The sequence below is a fragment of the Chrysemys picta genome, chromosome 17 (genome assembly GCF_011386835.1).
Source record: "Chrysemys picta bellii isolate R12L10 chromosome 17, ASM1138683v2, whole genome shotgun sequence".
Classification (NCBI taxonomy): Eukaryota; Metazoa; Chordata; order Testudines; family Emydidae; genus Chrysemys; species Chrysemys picta.
Window position 1 is genome coordinate 25,891,493 of NC_088807.1, and position 21,395 is coordinate 25,912,887.

The window sequence follows — 21,395 nt, forward strand, 5'->3', positions numbered from 1 at the left end:
GACCCCCCACACACACACCACAGCCCTGTGCCCCCTGAGGGGAGGAATGGGACCCCCGAAGGGCCGATCTCCCAGACAGACTGATGACAGGGGTGGTGGTGGGGGGGGTAACACACAGTGGGGCGGGTGCACCCAGTCCCTGGCAGGGGGCAAACGGGGACAGTGGCAAGGAGTCTGCACACCAAAGGGTTGGGGCTGGGGCGCAGGGGAGGCGGCCTGGACCCTTTGGGGCCCATGATGTGGGGGCGGGGGGGTTTCTTTACATGGGGGCAGCTCCATTTGCCCCTGGGGACTGGGAGCTCCTGGGTGAGGGGTCTGGCCCTGCCCCTTGCAAGGGGGCTTCTGGGGGTGGAACCGGGCACTAGATTGATGGGGAGGTCAGAGAATCCCAGCCCCCCCCCATCCCAGAGCCAGGGAGAGAACCCAGGAGTCCTGGCTCCCAGCCCCGCCTGTTCTAATCACCAGCCCCCACTCCCCTCCCAGAGCGGGGAGAGAACCCAGGAGTCCTGGCTCCCAGCCCGCCCCCCCCTGCTCTAACCACCAGCCCCCACTCCCCTCCCAGAGTCAGGGAGAGAACCCAGGAGTCCTGGCTCCCAGCCCCCCCCTGCTCTAACCCACCAGCCCCCGCTCCCCTCCCAGAGCCGGGGAGAGAACCCAGGAGTCCTGGCTCCCAGCCCCCCCCCTGCTCTAACCACCAGCCCCCACTCCCCTCCCAGAGCGGGGAGAGAACCCAGGAGTCCGGGCTCCCAGCCCCTTGTCATGTGACCAGGCCCATGCCGGCTTCGGGCAGTTCCGGGTGCGTTGCTAGGCAACTGGGCCCCGGTTGCCAGGGCGCCTGCCCGGCCTGCCAGGTACTGGGGCTGTGGGGGGAGAGGGCGGCGCGGTGCATTGTGGGACGGGGCGCCTCCCCTCTACTGGGGTGCCTCAGGAATTGGGGGGGTAGCCTGCGAGGGAGCAGTGCATTGTGGGATGGGGCGCCCTAGAAGGGTGAGGGGGGGGGTCCCCTGTGGGGCAAGGAAGCAGTGCATTATGGGACAGGGCACCCCCCAGTATCCCACAATGCACTGCGGGTACCCCTCAAATGGGGGGCATAACTTGAGAGGGAGCAGTGCATTATGGGAAGGGAAAGGGGAGCCCCCCTCCAGTATCCCACAATGCATTGTGGGTGCCTTGGGATTGGGGGGGGGGGGCTGTAACTTGAGAGGGAGCAGTGCATTATGGGACAAGGCACCCACCAGTATCCCACAATGCACTGCAGGTGCCCCAGAAATTGGGGGGGGGGGGAGGTTGTCTGGAGCAGTGCATTGTGGGAAGGGAAAGGGGTGGTCCCCTCAGATATGGGGTGAGGAAGCAGTGGGTTATGAGATAGGATACCCCTGATATCCCACAATGCACTGTGGGTGCCTTAGGAATGGGGGGTCTGGCCTGGGAGAGGCAGCAGTGCATTGTGGGATGGGGCTCCCGCAATAACCCATAGTGCATTGCAGGTGCCCCGCATTGGGGTTCCCTCAGTGTAAGGGGTGAGGAGCAGGGTATTATGGGCCAGGGCATCTCCCCCACCCCACCCCCGATATACCACAATGCCGAGTGCCCCTTTTGGGGGTGGGGGGCCGCTAACAGGATGTGAATTATTCTCTCCCACAGGTCCCAGTGCAAACCAGTCAGCCCAGCATGGACCAGTACAGCATCCTGGGCAGGATCGGGGAAGGAGCCCACGGCATCGTCTTCAAAGCCAAGAACGTAGAGGTGAGAATGTCCCCGCTCGATCTGATCCCCACAGCCAGGGCTGGGGGGCAGGCCGCCTGGGTTCTCTCCACGGCTCTGGGAGGGGAGTGGGGGCAGCGGGAGCTAGGACTCCTGGGTTCTATTCTCAGTGCATCCCTGCCCCACAGACGGGGGAGACCGTGGCATTGAAGAAGGTCGCTCTGCGGAGACTGGAGGACGGGATCCCGAACCAGGCGCTGCGGGAGATCAAAGCGCTACAGGAGATTGAGGAGAATCAGCATGTGAGTGGGGGGCTGGGAGCCCGGACTCCTGGGTTCTCTCCCCGCTCTGGGAGGGGAGTGGGGGCTGGAGGTTAGAGCAGGGGGGGCTGGGAGCCAGGACCCCTGGGTTCTCTCCCTGGCTTTGGGAGGGGTGTGGGGTCTAGTGGTTAGAGCAGGGGGGGCTGGGAGCCAGGACTCCTGGGTTCTCTCTGTGGCTGTGGGAGGAGAGTGGGGGCTGGTGGTTAGAGCGGGGGGGCTGGGAACCAGGACTCCTGGGTTCTCTCCGTGGCTCTGGGAGGGGAGTGGGGTTTAGTGGGGTCTGGGCAAGGTGACCTCTTGGGGTTCCTGCCAGCCCTACAGCACTGGGGTTCTGTGATGGCAAAGCCACAGTGTTGGGGGTCAGAAATAGAGACCCCAGGTCTATTTCTCCACATCCCTTTTCACTGCCGGGGCTGCAGCTACCCTATCCTCCTGCCTCAGGGTTGCTGCCTTCTTTCTTTCTTGTTCCCCTGTTTCTTTGTTCCTTTCTCTGTATTCTTTCTTTCTTTCTCTTTCTCTACTTTTTGTTTGTTTGTTTGTTTGCCTTTCTGTCTTTTCCTTCATTCACTTCTAGAGCTGGGCAAAACAAAATCAACAGAGTGAAACTGACAAAAAATGCAGTTTTCAGGCACCAAAAATTCAGTAAATTCCACCAACACCCCCCCCCCCAAAAACACAGGGGGAGGAACCATCAAAAGGTTTTGTTGTGACCCAAATGAAATTTTGTCTGGTTTTGTTTTGTTTTTTGTTTGTTTGTTTTGGCCAGAAAAACTGGAAAAATTCAGTTAGAAACTAACCACGTTTTCCCCCTGGATGGATGGATCTTTCTTTTTGTCTTTCTTTCTTGTTGCTGATAGATACTTGGTAAGTTAAGATGCCAAGGAAGCAGAAGCCGTGAGCTATGGGTGGGTCTGGGAGATTCGGCTACGCAGGCCTGCCGAACTGCTTAGGGGCAGCAGGCACTGGGATGGGCGGGCCCATGGCTCGGACCGAAGGCAGGATACTGGGCCGATGGGCTTGTGGCTGAGACCTGGCAGGGCCGGGACACCAGGCTGGCTAGGCTCACGGCTCTGCCCTGTCTCCCCCGTCACAGGTGGTGAAGCTGAAGGCCGTGTTCCCCCATGGCGCAGGCTTCGTGCTGGTGTTCGAGTACATGCTGTCGGACCTGGCCGAGGTGATCCGCAACGCCCAGCAGCCCCTCACGCAGGCCCAGGCGAAAGGCTACATGCTCATGTTGCTGCAGGGGGTGGCCTTCTGCCACGCCAATAACATCATGCACCGGGTGAGGCCAGCCCCCCTGCTCTAAGCACTAGGCCCCACTCCCCTCCCAGAGCTGGGGAGAGAACCCAGGCGTCCGGACTCCCAGCCCCCCTGCTCTAACCACCAGCCCCCACTCGCCTCCCAGAGCCGGGGAGAGAACCCAGGCGTCCGGACTCCCAGCCCCGCCTGCTCTAACCCACTCATTGTTCCCAGCAGGATCTGAAACCAGCCAATTTACTCATCAGCTCTACGGGGCAGCTGAAGATTGCGGATTTCGGCCTCGCCAGGGTGTTCTCCAGTGACGCAGGCCGGCTCTACAGCCACCAGGTGGCCACCAGGTGAATGGGAGTGGCCGGGGGTCTGGGCTGGAACCTTTGGCCACAGAACCGGGTCGGTCCACGGAGCCAGGGACCAGGAATTGGGCTCCTGGCTTCTCTCCCCGGCTCTGGGAGGGGAGTGGGGTCTAGTGGTTAGAGCAGGGGGGACTCATAGACTCATAGACTTTAAGGTCAGAAGGGACCATTATGATCATCTGGTCTGACCCCCTGCACGCTGCAGGCCATAAAACCATCCCCGCCCCTTCCCTGGACTCTGCTGCTGAAGTCCCCAATCCTGTTATTAGTGACCTCAATCGGCAGAGACCCTCCTGCTAGAGACCCCTGCCCCATGCTGCGGAGGAAGGCGAAAAACCTCCAGAGGCTCAGCCAATCTGCCCTGGAGGAAAATTCCTTCCCGACCCCAAATATGGCGATCAGTAAGACCCCGAGCATATAGGCAAGAGTCTCCATCCTGACCCCTTTTAGCCATTATGCTATTTACCTACCATTTCTTGGTTTTCCTTGACAACTATGTTTTACCATTAAACCATTCCCTCCATAAACTTATCTAACTTAATCTTAATCTTAAGCCTCTCCTGCCAGGACTGGGAGCCAGGACTCCTCGGTTCTCTCCTCAGCACTCGGAGGGGAGCGGGGGCTGGTGGTTAGAGCAGGGAGGGCGGGGTGCCAGGACTCCTGGGTTCTCTCCCGGCTCTGGGAGGGGAGTGGGGGCTGGTGGGATAGAGCAGGGAGATGCTAGTGGTGGGTATGGAGGTGTGTGACCGTCTCTCTGTCTCCGCATTAGGTGGTACCGTGCCCCGGAGCTCCTGTACGGTGCCCGGAAGTATGACGAAGGGGTGGATTTGTGGTGAGCTCCCCGGCCCCTCATCCCCCCATCTTTAGTCTCCCCTCCATGCTCGAGCCCCGCTATGGCTGGACAGCCGCTCGTTAGCGTGAATCCCCTCCCCCCGCTGATGTGGGGGTCCGGAACGCAGAGATCTCTCCTGGGGCCGGATTCGACTGCATACTTAATGAAGGGGTCTGGCCAAGGGAGCTTCCCTCCTTAATCCAGCCCTAGCCCTGCCCTTTTTGTCCTGCCCCATAGCCATGCTCCCCCCACATAATCATGCTGCCCAAGCCCCTTTACAGGGAGCCAGACCACAGAGCGTGGCCCTAGAGGGGGTCTCAGCCCCCACACAGCCCCTTCCCACACCTCCCAGCAGAGACGTGATAGGGCAGTTCTCACTTCTACAAGCATCCGGCTCAGGCTCTCTGCAGACTCGGGCAGCGCCCCTGTGTCCGTTACACTCAGGCAGTTCGCACTTCTGCGAGCCGTCGGCTCTTCGGGCAGGTGTCGCGCTTTGACGCTTCTCTCCCCAGGCGGGAGTCCCGGGAACTCCTGTTATATTTTTATCCTGAAGGTCCAGCGTCTCTCGTGTGTACGTGTGTGTGTGTGGGGCCCACGACTGAGCCCTAAATGATCCCCCCCACCCCCCTTGCTGCCCGGAGGCACCTCAGGACGGTGAGGATGGCCCCGCGGACCCCGGGGACACAGTGGGATAGGGGTCAGTCATGGAGAGTCATGCCTGGGGTTCCATAGACCCCCCCACACACACCGGCCTGCTCCCCCTTTTCTGCATCCGCTTCAGGGCTGTGGGCTGCATTTTTGCTGAGCTGCTGAACAACTCGCCCCTCTTCCCCGGGGAGAATGACATCGAGCAGCTCTGCTGTGTACTCCGGGTGCTGGGGACCCCCAGCCCGCGTGTCTGGCCGGTGAGTGGGGCCGGGGTTCTCTTCCAGCTCTGGGGCTAGTGGGTAGAGCAGGGGGGCTGGGAGCCAGGACTCCTAGGTTCTCTCCCCTGCTCTGGGAGGGGGTGGGGGCTGGTGGTTAGAGCAGGGGGGGCTGGGAGCCAGGACTCCTGGGTTCTTTCCCCTGCTCTGGGAGGGGGTGGGGGCTGGTGGTTAGAGCAGGGGGGCTGGGAGCCAGGACTCCTGGGTTCTCTCCCCGGCTCTGGGCGGGGAGTGGGGGCTGGTGGTTAGAGCAGGGGGGGCTGGGAGCCAGGACACCTGGGTTCTCTCCCCTGCTCTGGGAGGGGAGTGGGGTCTGGTGATTAGAGCAGGGGGGACTGGGAGCCAGGACTCCTGGGTTCTCTCCCTGCTCTGGGAGGGGAGTGGGGGCTGGTGGTTAGAGCAGGGGGGCTGGGAGCCAGGACTCCTGGGTTCTCTCCCCTGCTCTGGGAGGGGAGTGGGGGCTGGTGGTTAGAGCAGGGGGGGCTGGGAGCCAGGACTCCTGGGTTCTCTCCCCGGCTCTGGGCGGGGAGTGGGGGCTGGTGGTTAGAGCAGGGGGGCTGGGAGCCAGGACTCCTGGGTTCTCTCCCCGGCTCTGGGAGGGGAGTGGGGGCTGGTGGGTTAGAGCAGGGGGGGCTGGGAGCCAGGACTCCTGGGTTCTCTCCCCGGCTCTGGGATGGGAGTGGGGGCTGGTGGTTAGAGCACGGGGGGCTGGGAGCCAGGACTCCTGGGTTCTCTCCCCTGCTCTGGGAGGGGAGTGGGGGCTGGTGGTTAGAGCAGCAGGCAGGGCTGAGACTCCAGGACTCCCATGGCAGGAGATCACGGAGCTGCCTGACTACAACAAGATCTCGTTCAAAGACAACCCGCCCATCCCGCTGGAGGAGGTGCTGCCCGACGCCCCCCCACAGGCCCTGCAGCTGCTCGAGCGCTTCCTGGTCTACCCTTCCCGGGAGCGCGTGAGGGCGGCCCAGGTAAGGGAACCCCACTGCTCTCCCAGTGCCCGGAGAGAACCCAGGAGTCCTGGCTCCCAGCCCCCCCCCTTGCTCCAACCCACTGCACCCCACTTCCCTCCATCTCTAATCTCCCCTGGCAGTCGGGGCTGGGTGCCGAGGCTGCCGTGGGGCGGGGAGTGCAATACCTCAAGATGCCACCAGGGGGTGCCCCAGGCTCTCCCGTTGGTCAGCTGTGTCACCAGGTTAACCCTTTCTTTCCCCTTCCCCAGGCATTGCTGCATCCCTATTTCTTCACCCCCCCGCTGCCCGCCCACCACTCGGAGCTACCCATTCCCCAGCGGGGGGGCAGGACGGCCCGGCAGGGACCCCCGCACCAGCGCAACTTCCACATCGAGCGGCCCGTGGAAGAGTCTGTGGTGGACCCCGAATGGGTGGCCCCTTATGTGGTGTGAGGGTGAAGATGGGACACGGGGCCTGTCCCCTCTGGGGGGCGCCGGCTCCCACCCGGCCCCAGGGCAGGGACTGGCTGCCTCAGGGGGGCAGGGAATGGGGCAGGGGCCTGTCTTCTCTAGGGGGCGCCGGCTCCCACCCGGCCCCAGGGCGGGAACTGGCTGGCTCAGGGGGCGGGGAACGGGGCAGGGGCCTGTCCCCTCTGGGGGGCGCTGGCTCTGATCCAGCCCTGTGGAGGGTGAAGATTGGCCCCAGTCCCCTATATAGTCCCTGTAATAGGGACCCCCAGTCTGTCCGTCCCCCCAACATCTCCCCCTCTGGTTCCTGGTGCTCTCTGGACTCTGGTGTCACTGAGTTTTGTAATTAAACGGCTTTCGTTTACTGTGAACTGACTCCCGGCCCCTTTCCAGGAATTGCCCCACCCCCTGGTCTGGTTCTGTATGTGGGAGCCAGAACTCCTGGGTTCTCACCCACCTCTGTGAGGGAAGCGGGGGCCGGTGGGTTAGAGCTGGGTGGTCTGGGAGCCCGGACGCCTGGGTTCTCTCCCTGGCTCTGGGAGGGGAGTGGGGTGTAGTGGTTAGAGCAGTGGGGGCTGGGAGCCCGGACTCCTGGTTTCTATACCCGGCTCTGGCAGAGGACTGGGGGCTAGTGGGTTAGAGTTGGGGGGCTGGGAGCCAGGACTCCTGGGTTCTCTCCCGGCTCTGGGAGGGGAGTGGGGTCTAGTGGTTAGAGCAGGGGGGCTGGGAGCCAGGACTCCTGGGTCCAGTCTTTGGCTCTGCCTCACTTGCCCGTTCTCCCGGCAGTGACAGGCGGGTGACAGCCGCCCAGCCTGAGCCGGGAGATAGCGCTATCTCTGTCGCCATGTGCCCGCCTCTGGGCTGTGCTGGCGTTGCTGGGGGGGTGGGGGGCACAAGAGCCCTCACTTTCCTGCCCTGCTCTGGCCTCGTCTCCCTCCGTTCCTGCTCCTTGGCCTGTCCTGCTCTCGCGCGCTTTCATTCTTCATGTCTCTTTCACGTCTTCCTTCCTCTCGCACGTGTCTCCCTTCCTTCAGTCACTGTCAGGCCCTGTCTTTCGCTGTCCCGCTCTCCGCCTGTCACCCTCGTTCTGTCTTTCATTAGCACCTTCTCCCGCCCGTCTGCAGTGTGATCTCTCTCCATCGTTCATTAGCACCCTCTGGGTGACGGCCCATTGCGCCAGGCGCTGTACAGTGTCTATTAGGTGTATTACGGTACCTCCTAGGCACCCCAGCCATGGCCCAGGACCCACCGCGCCGGGCGCTGTACAAACATGTAACAGAAAGACAATCCCTGCGCCCGCAGAGCTTCCCGTCTGAGACGAGACCCGGGGCGGGTCCAGACTGGGTACCGCAAGGGAACAACGAGTCCCTATTGCAGCCAGCTCCACGCCACGGTAGCCTTCCCCTCGCCTAGGTTTTTTCCCGAGGCATCACGGCAAAGGAGGCGGAGAACGGGGGGCTGTGCGCCCGAGCCCGAAGATGCTCAGTGGGGAGAGACACCAGCGGACGATGGAGGCTGGAGGCGGGGGCAGGAGTGGAGATCCGGATAGCGACGGGGCTAGATCGGCTGCCGGAGACCTTATACAGTCCTAGATTCCTCGCCACGAAGAGTCGCTGCTTCGCAGGGCAGAGCCCCCAAGCTCAGCACGGCCAGCGTTCTTGTTCCTACCGGGATACGTGCACATTTAGCCATACTAAGCCCCACATGATTTGCTTATGCCCGGGTTCCCAGGCAGTCCAGGTGGCTCGGTACCTCTGACCTGCCCCCCTGCATTATTTACCCACCATTTTTAAGCCATCTGCAAACTTTATCAGGGATGATTTTATATTTTCTTCCAGGGCATTGATCAAAATGCCTGTCGGAGAACTGATTCCAGGGGACCCCACTGGAAACAGACCCACTCGGGGATCATTCCCCGCTTACAGTTACATTCCGAGATCTATCAGTTAGCCAGTTTTTAAGGCATTTAATGTGGGTTGTGTTAATGTTACACTGTGTGAATTTTTAATCAGTGTCACGCGGGACCAGGTCAAACGCCTCAGCGAAGTCTGCCTGTTACATCAACGCTGCCATCTTTAGCAACCAAACGTGTAATCTCGTCAAAAAAAGATACTAAGTTAGTTTGACCGCATCTATTTTCCGTAAACCCCTGTTGATTGGCATTAATTATGTTACTCTCTTTTAATTCTTCATTAATTGAGTCCTGTATCAGCCGCTCCATTATCTTGCCCAGGATGGATGTCAGGCTGACAGGTCTATAATTACCCAGATCATCTCGTTCACCCTTTTTCAAAAATTGGCACCTTGGTTTATTGCAGATTTATTACACATTGACCTTCCCCCAGTGCTCCAAGTAACAGTACTGCCAGCTCCTCGGCCAGCTCTCTTCAAACTCTTGGATTGAAGGTCTCTGGGCCTGATGATGTAAAAATGTCTGACTTTAGTAGCGTCCTCCAGAGGCACTATTGGAATGGAAAAAGTGTTGTCATCACTCGTCCGAGTGGGTTTTTTTACGCAGAACAGAAATATTTATTGACCGTGTCTGCCTGTTCTGTGCTAGTATTGGTAAGTCTACCATGTGCATCAAGGAATGGACTAATACCATTCTTGGGATCCTTTGTGTTCCTCATGTGGTTAAAAAAACCTCCTTCTCATTGTCCAAACAGCTTATGTTTGATGTGCCAGAGAAGGGGGCGTCAGTGTGGGGCTGCAAGGGTTGGAAATGGCACTAGATCCGTTCATGGCGGATAGGTCCATCAGTGGCTATTGGCCAGGGCTGCTACCCCATGCTCTGGGGGTCCCTAAACCTCTGCCTGCCAGGAGCTGGGACTGGGCGATGGGATGGGTCACTCTTCGTTCCCTCCGAAGCACCTGGTGTTGGCTGCTGTCGGCAGACAGGACCCCGGGCTAGCGATTGGACTGACCCAGCGTGGCTGTTCTTCTCTTCTTAGGGGCAACGTGGACAGAGAAACGGGCTCAGAGGAGGATCTCGGCGGGGGGGCCCCCATTCTGGACAAGATCGCACGGACAATGCGGTGGGGTGAGGAGAGCGGTCGGCTGGCTGAATGGAGAGGAAAAGCTAGAACTTGAGGACGTCGGGCGGCAACCACAAGATTTGCACGGAGTCCGCACGTGGGAGGGAGGCCCGCGTCGATGGCAACAGGCAAGCTGGGTTGGGTGGCGGGGGAGGCGAGGAGCTGCCTAGACAGCCAGGAGAGGGCCGGATTTTAGCTTGGCGAGGTCGATCCGGGAGTGGAGGCGGGAGTTGGACCCGGGTTTGTGGGGGGGAGAAGGTGCAAATGGAGAAGAGAACGACCGAGCCCTGGGGAGCCAGAAAAGGGTGGAGTCAGGGAAGCCGAGATCCCCAGAAAAGGAGCCAGGAGGGTGGAAACTCCTCCCTTCGAGTGATCTTTCAGTCATTGTGTCGTCCTTCAGTGCACCCTCTGTTCCCCGAGCAGAATCTTTCCTTCTCTCTCACCCTTGCTAGCTCAGACCCGTGCAGAGCTCGGTAAGCTGCAGAATTGTTCCCCTGTCAATAAGGAAATAAAACAATCTAGGAAAGGCCAGGCAAAGAGCTTAGTTACATTTTAAAAAAGAAATGAGGACATGCCAGATAGTTTAAGGTTTCCGCAGTAAACTTTGATTGTGAGATCGGGGTCTGGTCATTCCGGGCGCTGCCCACACCCCGCCCGCGATCAGGGCCCCCCCGTCGGGCCGGGCGCTGCCCACACCCCGCCCGCGATCAGGGCCCCCCCCGTCGGGCCGGGCGCTGCCCACACCCCGCCCGTGATCAGGGCCCCCCCGTCGGGCCGGGCGCTGCCCACACCCCGCCCGCGATCAGGGCCCCCCCGTCGGGCCGGGCGCTGCCCACACCCCGCCCGCGAACAGGGCCCCCCCGTCGGGCCGGGTGCTGCCCACACCCCAACCGATCAAGGACTGGCTTGGTTCGGATGTATAAACCCCTTCCCAGGGAGAGAATCCCAGGTACTAACGAGGTTATTAATCTCCCTGCGAAAGGCAGGAGCCCAGCTGAAACGCAGCCCCAACATTTCCCGGCGCGGGTAATGAGCCTTTGGAACAAACCGCCCAGGGACGTGGTGGATTCCCCAACTCCCGTGGGGTCAGATCCGGGCCGGATCCTTTCCGGAAGGGGCTTTAGCCAAGTCCGTGGGCTTGGTGCGGAGGACCCTCGGTGAAATTCACTAGCCTGGGCTATTCGGGAAGTCGGTCTAGATGGACTAAGGGGCTTTTCTAGCCAGTCTCGTGGTTCGTGGCAAGTTCACTGCACCCCCAGGGGCTCTGTGCCCCCCTCCATCCCCCCACCCCCTCTAATTCACAGACTCCCTCTAATCCTCTAAGCTGAGTGCCCCCCCATCTCCCCAGAGCAGGGTCCCCCGTTCTCCCCCCCCATTTCCACCACCCTTCTCTGAGGGGTCAGTCGTTCCAGGGGTCCCCAGGTTATGCTTCCTTGGGGAGCTGGCCTAGAGACGGGGTCACTTTCTGCCTCATGCCCCGGGGGCTCTTTCATCTCCACTCAATGGCCAAGGTGCTAAAATTGGGGCTGTGCTGACCGGATGCCAGGTGGGGGCTCCCCGTGTATCCCCCCATTTTCTAATGTCCTCCCCCTCCCCAAATCCACAGACTCCTGCCCGCCGGTGCCCGGAGCGTCCCCAGGAAATTTGGAAAGGATTGGCCGTGGCATCCGGAAGTTGTCGCCTGATGTGTGGGTGGAGATGCACCGGGACAACCAGGGGCGAGATTAGAATCATCCGGGAGCTGAGCTCCGTCTCGGGGAAAGAGGGTGAGTGCACGGAGACTCTCCGCTACTGGGTAGCAGTATAGGAAGCATGACACGCAGAGGAGTTTTCAGAGCCTCTCCTCTCCAGCAGGGGGCATTAGGGTCCCCCCAGCCTGGTCCATTACAATCTTATTACAACAAGCCTTATGTTATGAACCTGCTGCGCTTAATGTAGGTCCTACTGTATTTACTAACCTAATGACACCGATCTCTGCTTGATGCTCAAGGATCTATAGTGCTGAGAGAGCTGTCCCAGGGCTGGAATTGCAGGGGCTGCTGGTGGGGTGTGAGGGGCACCGCGGGGCTGTTGGAGGGTGGGGAGGGCACCGCGGGGCTGGGTTGGAGGGTGGGGAGGGCAGGGGCTGCGGGTCGGGAGTGAGGGGCACCACGGGGATGGGTTGCAGGGTGGGGAGGGCAGGGGCTGCGGGTGGGGAGTGAGGGGCACCGCGGGGCTGTTGGAGGGTGGGGAGGGCAGGGCTGCGGGTGGGGAGTGAGGGGCACCGCGGGGCTGGGTTGGAGGGTGGGGAGGGCAGGGGCTGCGGGTCGGGAGTGAGGGGCACCACGGGGATGGGTTGCAGGGTGGGGAGGGCAGGGGCTGCGGGTCAGGAGTGAGGGGCACCGCGGGGCTGTTGGAGGGTGGGGAGGGCAGGGGCTGTGGGTCGGGAGTGAGGGGCACCGCGGGGCTGTTGGAGGGTGGGGAGGGCAGGGGCTGCGCGTGGGAGTGAGGGGCACCGCGGGGCTGTTGGAGGGTGGGGAGGGCAGGGCTGCGGGTCGGGAGTGAGGGGCACCACGGGACTGTTGGAAGGTGGGGAGGGCAGGGGCTGCGGGTCGGGAGTGAGGGGCACCGCTGGGCTGGGTTGGAGGGTGGGGAGGGCAGGGGCTGCGGGTCGGGAGTGAGGGGCACCACGGGGCTGTTGGAGGGTGGGGAGGGCAGGGGCTGCGGGTGGGGAGTGAGGGGCACCGTGGGGCTGTTGGAGGGTGGGGAGGGCAGGGGCTGCGGGTGGGGAGTGAGGGGCACCGTGGGGCTGGGTTTGGACTCATCTCTCTCTCTTGCTCAGCTCCTTCCCCTTTATCTGGCGCTGGGAGATAAGCGGGTGTTTTTCAGAGAATCGGTCGCTGGCTTCCCCTGAAGTCTGGGTTAGACTCACCCCCCCGCCTGTGCGCAGGGCCAGGGGGTTCATCCTGACACAGAATCTGCATCAGTTTCTATCAGCCAGTGTCGCAGGGACGCCCCCAGCTACAGCCGCAGTGGGGTCTAGTGGTTAGAGCAGGGGGGCTGGGGGCCAGGACTCCTGGGTTCTGTCCCCGGCTCTGGGAGGGGAGTGGGGGCTGGTGGTTAGAGCAGGGGGCCAGGACTCCTGGGTTCTCTCCCGGCTCTGGGAGGGGAGTGGGATCTGGTGGGTTAGAGCGGGGAGGAGGGTTGGGAGCCAGGACTCCTGGGTTCTCTCCCCGGCTCTGGGAGGGGAGTGGGGTCTAGCGGTTAGAGGGGGGGGGCGGGCTGGGAGCCAGGACTCCTGGGTTCTTTCCCCGGCTCTGGAACACTAGCAGAGGGAGGGGAGTGAACAGGCCAGGAAGACTGTGGCCCTCGCACCCCAGACGCAGTGGGGGACCTGGGACGTCTCCCCCACCCAGGTCTGTTATTCCCCACCTTGCCCCCTGCGCTGCCCGCCCAGCACTATGGCGTGGGTTGTTCCAGGCCCCGTCACCAAGAATCCGCCAACCGCCAGCTCCTGACCCTGGCATCAGATAAGGGCTTATCGGGGACTTCCAGGCCTGCTGCCATCACCTCCCCAGGCCCCAAACTGGCCGGGCGGTTAGTGGGGCAGGGAATGGGGCTGGGGCCTGTCTCCTCTGGGGGGCACCGGGTCTCATCCGGCCCAGGGCAGGGCCTGGCTGGCTCGGGGAGGGCGGGGAATGGGGCAGGGGCCTGTCCCCTCTGGGGGGCACCGGGTCTCATCCGGCCCCAGGGCAGGGACTGGCTGGCTCAGGGGGTGGGGAGTGGGGCTGGGGCCTGTCCCCTCTGGGGGGGCACCGGGTCTCATCCGGCCTCAGGGCAGGGACTGGCTGGCTCGGGGAGGGCGGGGAATGGGGCACAGGGCCTGTCCCCTCTGGGGGGCGCCATCTGCGATCTGCCCCACGTGTGAAATCTCTAGGAATGCTGAGTGATGATAGACCAGTTGCCGTCCCCCCCATGTATCCATCGCTGCCTCCCCTCCCCCTGGACGAGCGTGGGGGTACAGCACCAAGACCCCAAAACTCCCAACCCTCCCTCCAATGTTTACTTGCCTCCTCCCACTGAGCCAGGCAGAGAATAGGGCGTCCTGCCTCCCAGCGCCCCCCCCCCCCACCCCGCCCCCTAAGGCCCAGTCTCCTCCCAGAGAACCCAGGAGTCCTGGCTTCCAGCCCCTCCCCTCTACCCAATAGACCCCCACTTCCCTCCGAGACAACCCAGGAGTTCTGGCTCCCCCCTCCCGCCCCCCGAACCACTAGACCCATCTCCTTCTACACTAGAGAGAGTTTGGGGGGCTGGTTGTCTCTCCCTCTGCTGCACATTGGGGGGTAATTGAGTTCTCCAGGGTGGGGGGCAGGAGACCCCCAGCTGCTCTCTCCCTCCCCCTCTGTGCCCCACGAGAGCCCGTCCCGTCTCAGAAGGCGGGACCTCACCAGCCTGGGCTGCTGTGTCATTTTTAGCGTCTCTGCCCCCCCCCCCTCCTGTTCTCTGTCTCTCGGAGCCACCCAGCAAGTTGGGGCGGACCCACGGCCGGCTAGATCTGGGGAGCTCGCTGTGCTTCAAACCCCCCCTCGAAATTTGCCAAGGGTCCACCTGGCACCGCATGTGGGGGCCCCCCCAAATTTCTTGCCCAGCTCTAGGTGAGTGTCAAGCCGAGGCCGGCGGGGGACGGGTGGCGTCCGGTTTGGGGGAGTTGTGGAGAGAGGCCAACGGGCAGAGCGAATCGGGACGGGATGGAAGGGTGCAGAGGAACTGCAAACGGAGGGCTGGCGCGGGCGCCAGGGGCAGTGGGAACGGAGGAGGGCTGGCGGGGGGGGCCAAGGGGCACTGGGAACAGAGGGGGGCTGGCGCGGGCGCCAGGGGGCACTGGGAACGGAGGGGGGCTGGCGGGGGGGGCAGAGGGCATTAGGAACAGAGGGCTGGCGGGGGTGCTGGGGACATTGGGAATGGGGGGCTGGTGTGGGGTGCCAGGGGGTACTGGGAATGGAGGAGGGCTGGTGCGGGGTGCCAGGGGGCACTGGGAACAGAGGGGGGCTGGCATGGGCGCCAGGGGGCACTGGGAATGGAGGGAGCTGGTGGGGGGGTGCCAGGGGGCACTGGGAACGGAGGAGGGCTGGCAGGGGTGCCAGGGGGCACTGGAATGGAGGGGGGCTGGCGGGGTTTCCAGGGGGCACTGGGAATGGAGGGCTGGCGGGGAGGGCCAGGGGGCACTGGGAACGGAGGAGGGCTGGTGCGGGGGGCCAGGGGGCACTGGGAACGGAGGAGGGCTGGCGGGGGTGCCAGGGGCACTGGGAACAGGGGGCACAGGGGGTGCCAGGGGGCACAGGAGGGTGGTGGTGGGGCAGATGGCGGGGTGGAGGTGCCAGGGGGCACAGGAGGGTGAGGGGGGCGGATGGCGGGGTGGGGGTGCCAGGGGGCACGGGGGGGAGATGGGTGGATAGGGCGTGGGGGATGGCAGGGTGTGGTGGGGGGACGGATGGCGGGGTGGGGGAGCAGGGCAGACGGACGGATCGCACTAGGAAAAGGGGTGAGAAGACTGGCAGGTCCCAGCGGGTCCGTTGCAGGTTAATGTCGGGGTTCCCACCCCCCGTTTGAGTTCCCCCCGGCTGGTCGTGCGGGGATCGGGGGGGAACCCTTGTCTGGAAACGTCCAGTCCGGGGGGGGGGGGGGAGACCACCCCCATCTCGAGACATTTCTCTTCCCCCCCCCCCCCGACCCCACTCCTCTGCGCAATACCCAGAGGATCAGCAATTTACCTTCCGTTCTCTCCTCTCAGCCTCCCGGACGCCTGGGTTCTTTCGAAGCCTTCGCGAGGTAAATCGTGGGGGGGGGCAAGGGGATGTCGTCCCCGTTCTGGGGTGGGTGGGGGGTTACAATACACATTGTTCTACCCACTGAGCCGCATCGGGGCAAATCTGTGACTGCCGTGTGAGCTGCCCGTCAAGGCAAGGGAGATAAAAATTATCTCCTGGCTATTTCTTATCTGAGGCCCTAATCCCGATAAGGGCTGTATAATCGTTGGGCCCCACACGTCCGATTTCCTCCCCTCCGGCCTGGTACACACCCACACAACGCAGAGATCGGGGGCAGGGGCCATCCTGGAGCTGGATGTGAAAATGGCCCAAGGAGATGGAAGTGGGGGTGATGGGGGGGGTGCGCAGGGGGAGTTTGGAGTGTGTCTGTCATGGGGGGTGGGTTTTGGGTTGTGGTGGTGTGTCTGTCTTTGCGGCGGTGTCGAGGGGTTGTGTGTGTGTCTTTGGGTGGAGTTTTTGTCGCATTCAGGGTGCGTGCCTTTGGTTGCACATTCGGGTTGTGGTGCTGTGCGTCTGTCTTTGCGGTGGTGTTGAGGGTGTTTCCCCATGGGTTGTGTGTGTGTGTGGCTGTGTTTTTGTAGTGTTCAGGGGGTTTGGGTTGTGATGGTGGTTGGGTTGTTTGTCTTTGTAGTGGTGGGGAGAGGATGTCCCCTTGGGTTGTGTGTCTTTGTGTGTCTGTCTCCGGGATGTGGTGGGGTGTGTGTTTGGGTTGTGTGTCTTTGCAGTGGTGTTGAGGGGTGTCTCTCTCTGGGTTGTGTCTCTTTGTGTGGGACTGGGCTGTGTTTTTGTAGTACTGAAGGTGCATCTGTGTGTTTTTGTGTGTGTTGTTTATGCTGTGTGTGGTTTGGGCTGTGGTGGTGGGGCCGGGGAGGGTGCGCTGTTTGGGACTGCCTGTGCGGTGTGTTTCATGTGGCGGGCGATAGTTTCGGTGGCTGTGACTTGATGTGTTGTTTGTGTTGATTTGGCATGTCTGTGTGGGCTGTTGTGGTTGTTTGGTGGGTGTGTATGTCTTAGCTGTTTGTGTGGCAGGGATTTGTGTTGGCTTGTTAGCTTGTGTGTGTCGTATCCGTGGGTTAGCAGCGTGTTGTGGCTGGGTGGGGGGCTTTTTTGGGATGTATTTCTCTGCGTGTGTTGTCCGACATGTGAGTCTGTTGTTCTGGGGGTGCTGAGTGTTGGCTTTGTGGGGTGTTTGTGTGTTTTTCTAGGGTGTGGTATTTTGGAGAGTGCTTGTGTGTCGCGGAGGGAGTTGTGATTTGGTCTGGATTTCTTTGCCTGTCTTTGTAGAGTGTGTGTGTGTGTGTGTGTGTGTGTGTGTGTGTGTGTCCATCCCTGATGCCCCTGCTGGCGAGGCTGAGCTCTGCTGGGTGTGTGTCCTCGTGGTCTGGGATTGTGCGTTGTTTCGGGGCAGTGGTTTGTGTGTGTGTTGATCATGGTGGGGTGGCACCGTGGGGATGGTTAAGTAGCGGCAAAGGGGGTGCATTTGTGCGGTGAGGGGGGGCTGGGAGTGTGTGTTCGGTGGTGGTGGCAGGGCTGGTGTTGAATTGTGATTTACGAATGGACAGGAGATTAAAAGAGCAACAAAATTCACAACGTGAGAAGAACAGGGCACAGAGTGGGGTGGGGAAATACACCCCCTGACCGACCTTTATGTAGAGCCCGGGAGAGAACCCAGGCGACCTGGCTCCCAGCCCCCCGTTCTAACCCCAGTCGACCCCCTCCCCTCCCAGAGCTGGAGAGAACCCAGGCGACCTGGCTCCCAGCCCCCCGTTCTAACCCCAGTCGACCCCCTCCCCTCCCAGAGCCGGAGAGAACCCAGGCGACCTGGCTCCCAGCCCCCTGCTCTAACCCCAGTCGACCCCCTCCCAGAGCCGGAGAGAACCCAGGCGACCTGGCTCCCAGCCCCCCTGCTCTAACCCCAGTCGACCCCCCTCCCCTCCCAGAGCTGGAGAGAACCCAGGCGACCTGGCTCCCAGCCCCCCTGCTCTAACCCCAGTCGACCCCCTCCCCTCCCAGAGCCGGAGAGAACCCAGGCGACCTGGCTCCCAGCCCCCCTGCTCTAACCCCAGTCGACCCCCCTCCCCTCCCAGAGCCGGAGAGAACCCAGGCGACCTGGCTCCCAGCCCCCCCGCTCTAACCCCAGTCGACCCCCTCCCCTCCCAGAGCCGGAGAGAACCCAGGCGACCTGGCTCCCAGCCCCCCTGCTCTAACCCCAGTCGACCCCCCTCCCCTCCCAGAGCCGGAGAGAACCCAGGCGACTTGGCTCCCAGCCCCCCGTTCTAACCCCAGTCGACCCCCTCCCCTCCCAGAGCCGGAGAGAACCCAGGCGACCTGGCTCCCAGCCCCCCATTCTAACCCCAGTCGACCCCCTCCCCTCCCAGAGCCGGAGAGAACCCAGGCTCCCTGCCCCCCTCCATTGTGGGGTGGTTAGTTCGCTGCCCCCGCCCCGTGTTATCTGCCCCATCTCTGCTGCGTTGGCAGGGATGAGGCAAGGGCAGCTTTTGAAATCAGTTTTGAGATGGTGCCGACTTCCTCTGCACTGCGCCACCCTCTTCCCCCGCCCCTGCAGCCAGGACTCCTGGGTTCAGTCCCTGGGGAGGGGAGGGGAGGGAAGGGGAGTGGGGGGGCAGGACTCCTGGGTTCAGTCCCTGCGGAGGGGAGTGGGTGGGGGCAGGACTCCTGGGTTCAGTCCCTGCGGAGGGGAGGGGAGTGGGGGGGCAGGACTCCTGGGTTCAGTCCCTGGGGAGAGGAGTGGGGGGGCAGGACTCCTGGGTTCACAGCGGGGCCAGGCCCTGGTGGCCGCTGGGGGTCTGCGTGCGAGATCGGGGGGCGGATAGAGCCGGGAGGAAAGGGGCCTCCCCGGCCGGGCTGGAGGCACCACTTCTGAGAAGGAGAGATGGGGGGAGATAGACAGAGAGATGCAGAGATTGGTCGGGGCAGGGGCAGCGCCTTCCGGGGTAACCCTCCTTGGCCATATATAGGGGTGGGGTCCCCGGGCCTGGCTGGCTGGCTGGAGGCAGAGGTGGGGATGGGGAAACAAGGGGGGTGGAGGGGATGGAGGGCTAGGTAGGGAGGGGTGTGGATGGGGGATGGATGGGGCGTGTAGGAAAGGAGGGAGGGATGAGCATGGAGGGAGGGGCTGGAGGGATGAAGGGGAGGCGGATGGAGGGAGGGAGGGGGGGCGTTCAGGGAGGGATGGAGGGCCATGTAGGAAAGGAGGGAGGGAGGGAGGGGTGGGATGGATGGGGAGGATGGAGGGAGGCATGGATGGGGGGTGTGGGGGCTGGATGGAGGAATGCAGGGATGGAGGGGGGTGTGGGGGCTGGATGGAGGGGGGCTGGATGCAGGGAGGGAGGGATGGAGGGCCATGTAGGAAAGGAGGAGAGAGGGGTGGGATGGATGGGGAGGATGGAGGGGGGTGTGGGGGCTGGATGGAGGGATGCAAGGAGGGAGGGATGAAGGGGAGGTGGAGGGAGGAAGGGGGGGCGTTCAGGGAGGATGGAGGGCCATGTAGGAAAGGAGGGAGGGAGGGGTGGGATGGATGGGGAGGATGGAGGGAGGGATGGGGGGGGGGGGTGGGGGCTGGATGGAGGGATGCAGGAGGGATGGAGGGCCATGTAGGAAAGGAGGGAGGAAGGGGTGGGATGGATGGGGAGGATGGAGGGAGGGATGGAGGGGGGTGTGGGGGCTGGAGGGAGGGAGGGCCATGTAGGAAAGGAGGGAGGAAGGGGTGGGATGGATGGGGAGGATGGAGGGAGGGATGGAGGGGGGTGTGGGGGCTGGAGGGAGGGAGGGCCATGTAGGAAAGGAGGGAGGAAGGGGTGGGATGGATGGGGAGGATGGAGGGAGGGATGGAGGGGGGTGTGGGGGCTGGATGGAGGGATGCAGGGAGGGAGGGATGAAGGGGAGGTGGAGGGAGGAAGGGGGGGCGTTCAGGGAGGGATGGAGGGCCATGTAGGAAAGGAGGGAGGAAGGGGTGGGATGGATGGGGAGGATGGAGGGAGGGATGGAGGGGGGTGTGGGGGCTGGATGGAGGGATGCAGGGAGGGATGGAGGGCCATGTAGGAAAGGAGGGAGGAAGGGGTGGGATGGATGGGGAGGATGGAGGGAGGGATGGAGGGGGGTGTGGGGGCTGGAGGGAGGGAGGCCATGTAGGAAAGGAGGGAGGAAGGGGTGGGATGGATGGGGAGGATGGAGGGAGGGATGGAGGGGGGTGTGGGGGCTGGAGGGAGGGAGGGCCATGTAGGAAAGGAGGGAGGAAGGGGTGGGATGGATGGGGAGGATGGAGGGAGGGATGGAGGGGGGTGTGGGGGCTGGAGGGAGGGAGGGCCATGTAGGAAAGGAGGGAGGAAGGGGTGGGATGGATGGGGAGGATGGAGGGAGGGATGGAGGGGGGTGTGGGGGCTGGATGGAGGGATGCAGGGAGGGAGGGATGAAGGGGAGGTGGAGGGAGGAAGGGGGGGCGTTCAGGGAGGGATGGAGGGCCATGTAGGAAAGGAGGGAGGGAGGGGTGGGATGGATGGGGAGGATGGAGGGAGGGATGGATGGGGGGTGTGGGGGCTGGATGGAGGGAGGGATGGGGGTATGGAGGTGTGGGGGGTGAAGGGAGGGGGGCCATGCAGGGAGGGAAGGGTGAGCTCAGGCATCGGGGGAGGGACAGACCCATTGTTTTCAGTCCCATAAGCCCCACGTTTCCCCTCGTGGCCCCAGGGCCTCTCGCTCCGCCCTGGCCCGGTCCTTGTGCTCGTGCCCTCGGTCCGGCCGGGGCTCCCCTGCGTCTCTCAGTGCCCCCCGAACCTGGGGCCGGGCGGGTGGGTTTCGTCCCCAGCCCCTGCCGTGGTGAGAATGGTGACCTGGCTGGTGCGTGCACGGCCCTGCCCTCGAGATGCCAACCGGTAACGCTGTATAAACCGTTCGCCTGGCAAAACACGGCAGCCAGCGGCCTCCCCCCGACCTGGCCCAATTCGCACGTGGAATCGGTGCGTTTGCACGCTAACGAACAGCCGTTTTCACACGTGGCCTCTCTCAAGAACGGGCTTCTCCCCCCCGGGAACGTGTCCTTGACGGTCCGGGGGGAGGGCCGGCCGCTCGCGGTCGCTGGGGGAGACCGACCGGCGTTGCCTCCTCTTTAAACTTTGCTTTGCTCTTGGCTGCGTCTCTAACTACCAGACCTCACTCCCCTCCCCAAGACAGGGGTGGAACCCAGGAGTCCTGGCTCCCCTCCACTCCCCTCCCGGAGCCAGGGAGAGAACCCAGGAGTCCTGACACCCTGTGTCTTGTCCCTCATGTAAATTCCCCATCTAGGTCAGGAGCTCTTGTGCCTGGGATGGATTTTGCCACCTTGGGGGGGCAGGAGATGACCCCCCATTTCCTGGAGCCCCCCCTCCTGCCGCCGGCCGATGAATCCGCGGTCTTCTTCCACGGAGCCGAGGGCGGGGACCCCCGGGGCCCTCGCTACCTACTTCTCCCGGACACCGGAGTCCTACCGCAGCACGCCGGGTAGGTTGCCAGAGCCCGCCCGCCCACCGCAGGGCTCCTCGGAGGGGCATCGCCTGGGGCTACCCACAGAGGGCACCGTTACCGCGGGCTGTGTGGTTGCCACGGCTACTGGGGCCACGGTTGCGTGGCTGCCTGTGGTGTCCCCAGGGCTCCTGTGGGGAGGGAGTGGGCATGGCCTGCCGCCTGCCTGGTTGGCATGGCAACAGTGCCATTGCTATCCCATTGTGTGGGGTTGTCGTGGTCGCCGT

At 63.0% G+C, this 21,395-nt stretch overlaps 1 protein-coding gene, 1 long non-coding RNA gene and 1 other non-coding gene across 7 annotated transcripts; 2 read left to right on the plus strand and 1 right to left on the minus strand.

Moving 5' to 3' along the window:
- Window positions 1-730: 730 nt before the first annotated feature.
- On the plus strand, window positions 731-7,180 carry LOC101949615 (cyclin-dependent kinase 20). Of its 5 annotated transcripts, none has more exons than XM_008175742.4 (9): window positions 731-851; window positions 1,645-1,746; window positions 1,893-2,006; window positions 3,118-3,306; window positions 3,501-3,622; window positions 4,407-4,469; window positions 5,251-5,374; window positions 6,205-6,360; window positions 6,612-7,180. In XM_008175742.4, exons 1-9 carry the CDS (start codon window positions 774-776, stop codon window positions 6,792-6,794), a joined length of 1,131 nt encoding a protein of 376 aa, XP_008173964.2. In that variant the 5' UTR covers window positions 731-773; the 3' UTR covers window positions 6,795-7,180. The 5 variants fall into 5 exon arrangements, with proteins under 5 accessions (XP_008173964.2, XP_023968000.2, XP_065427445.1 ...); XM_024112232.3 differs by lacking the exon at window positions 731-851 and adding an exon at window positions 897-987; XM_065571373.1 differs by lacking the exon at window positions 731-851 and adding an exon at window positions 1,235-1,258.
- Window positions 7,181-9,094: 1,914 nt separating this feature from the next.
- LOC122172773 (uncharacterized) lies at window positions 9,095-15,911 on the minus strand. Its single transcript, XR_006173336.2, has 2 exons — window positions 15,595-15,911; window positions 9,095-10,338 (listed from the first exon to the last, which is right to left on the minus strand). It is a non-coding gene; the product is annotated as an uncharacterized LOC122172773 (long non-coding RNA).
- Window positions 13,502-21,389, plus strand: LOC101932551 (uncharacterized). Its single transcript, XR_010593470.1, has 3 exons — window positions 13,502-14,478; window positions 15,615-15,652; window positions 20,953-21,389. It is a non-coding gene; the product is annotated as an uncharacterized LOC101932551 (transcript).
- Window positions 21,390-21,395: the final 6 nt, after the last annotated feature.

Bases quoted from the DNA above. Each gene is read 5' to 3' on its own strand.
- LOC101949615 (XM_008175742.4), top strand. From the start codon at position 774: ATGCCGGCTTCGGGCAGTTCCGGGTGCGTTGCTAGGCAACTGGGCCCC. The intron at 2,007-3,117 runs GTGAGTGGGGGG...CCCCCGTCACAG, and splicing joins AGATTGAGGAGAATCAGCAT to GTGGTGAAGCTGAAGGCCGT. The intron at 3,623-4,406 runs GTGAATGGGAGT...TCTCCGCATTAG, and splicing joins AGCCACCAGGTGGCCACCAG to GTGGTACCGTGCCCCGGAGC.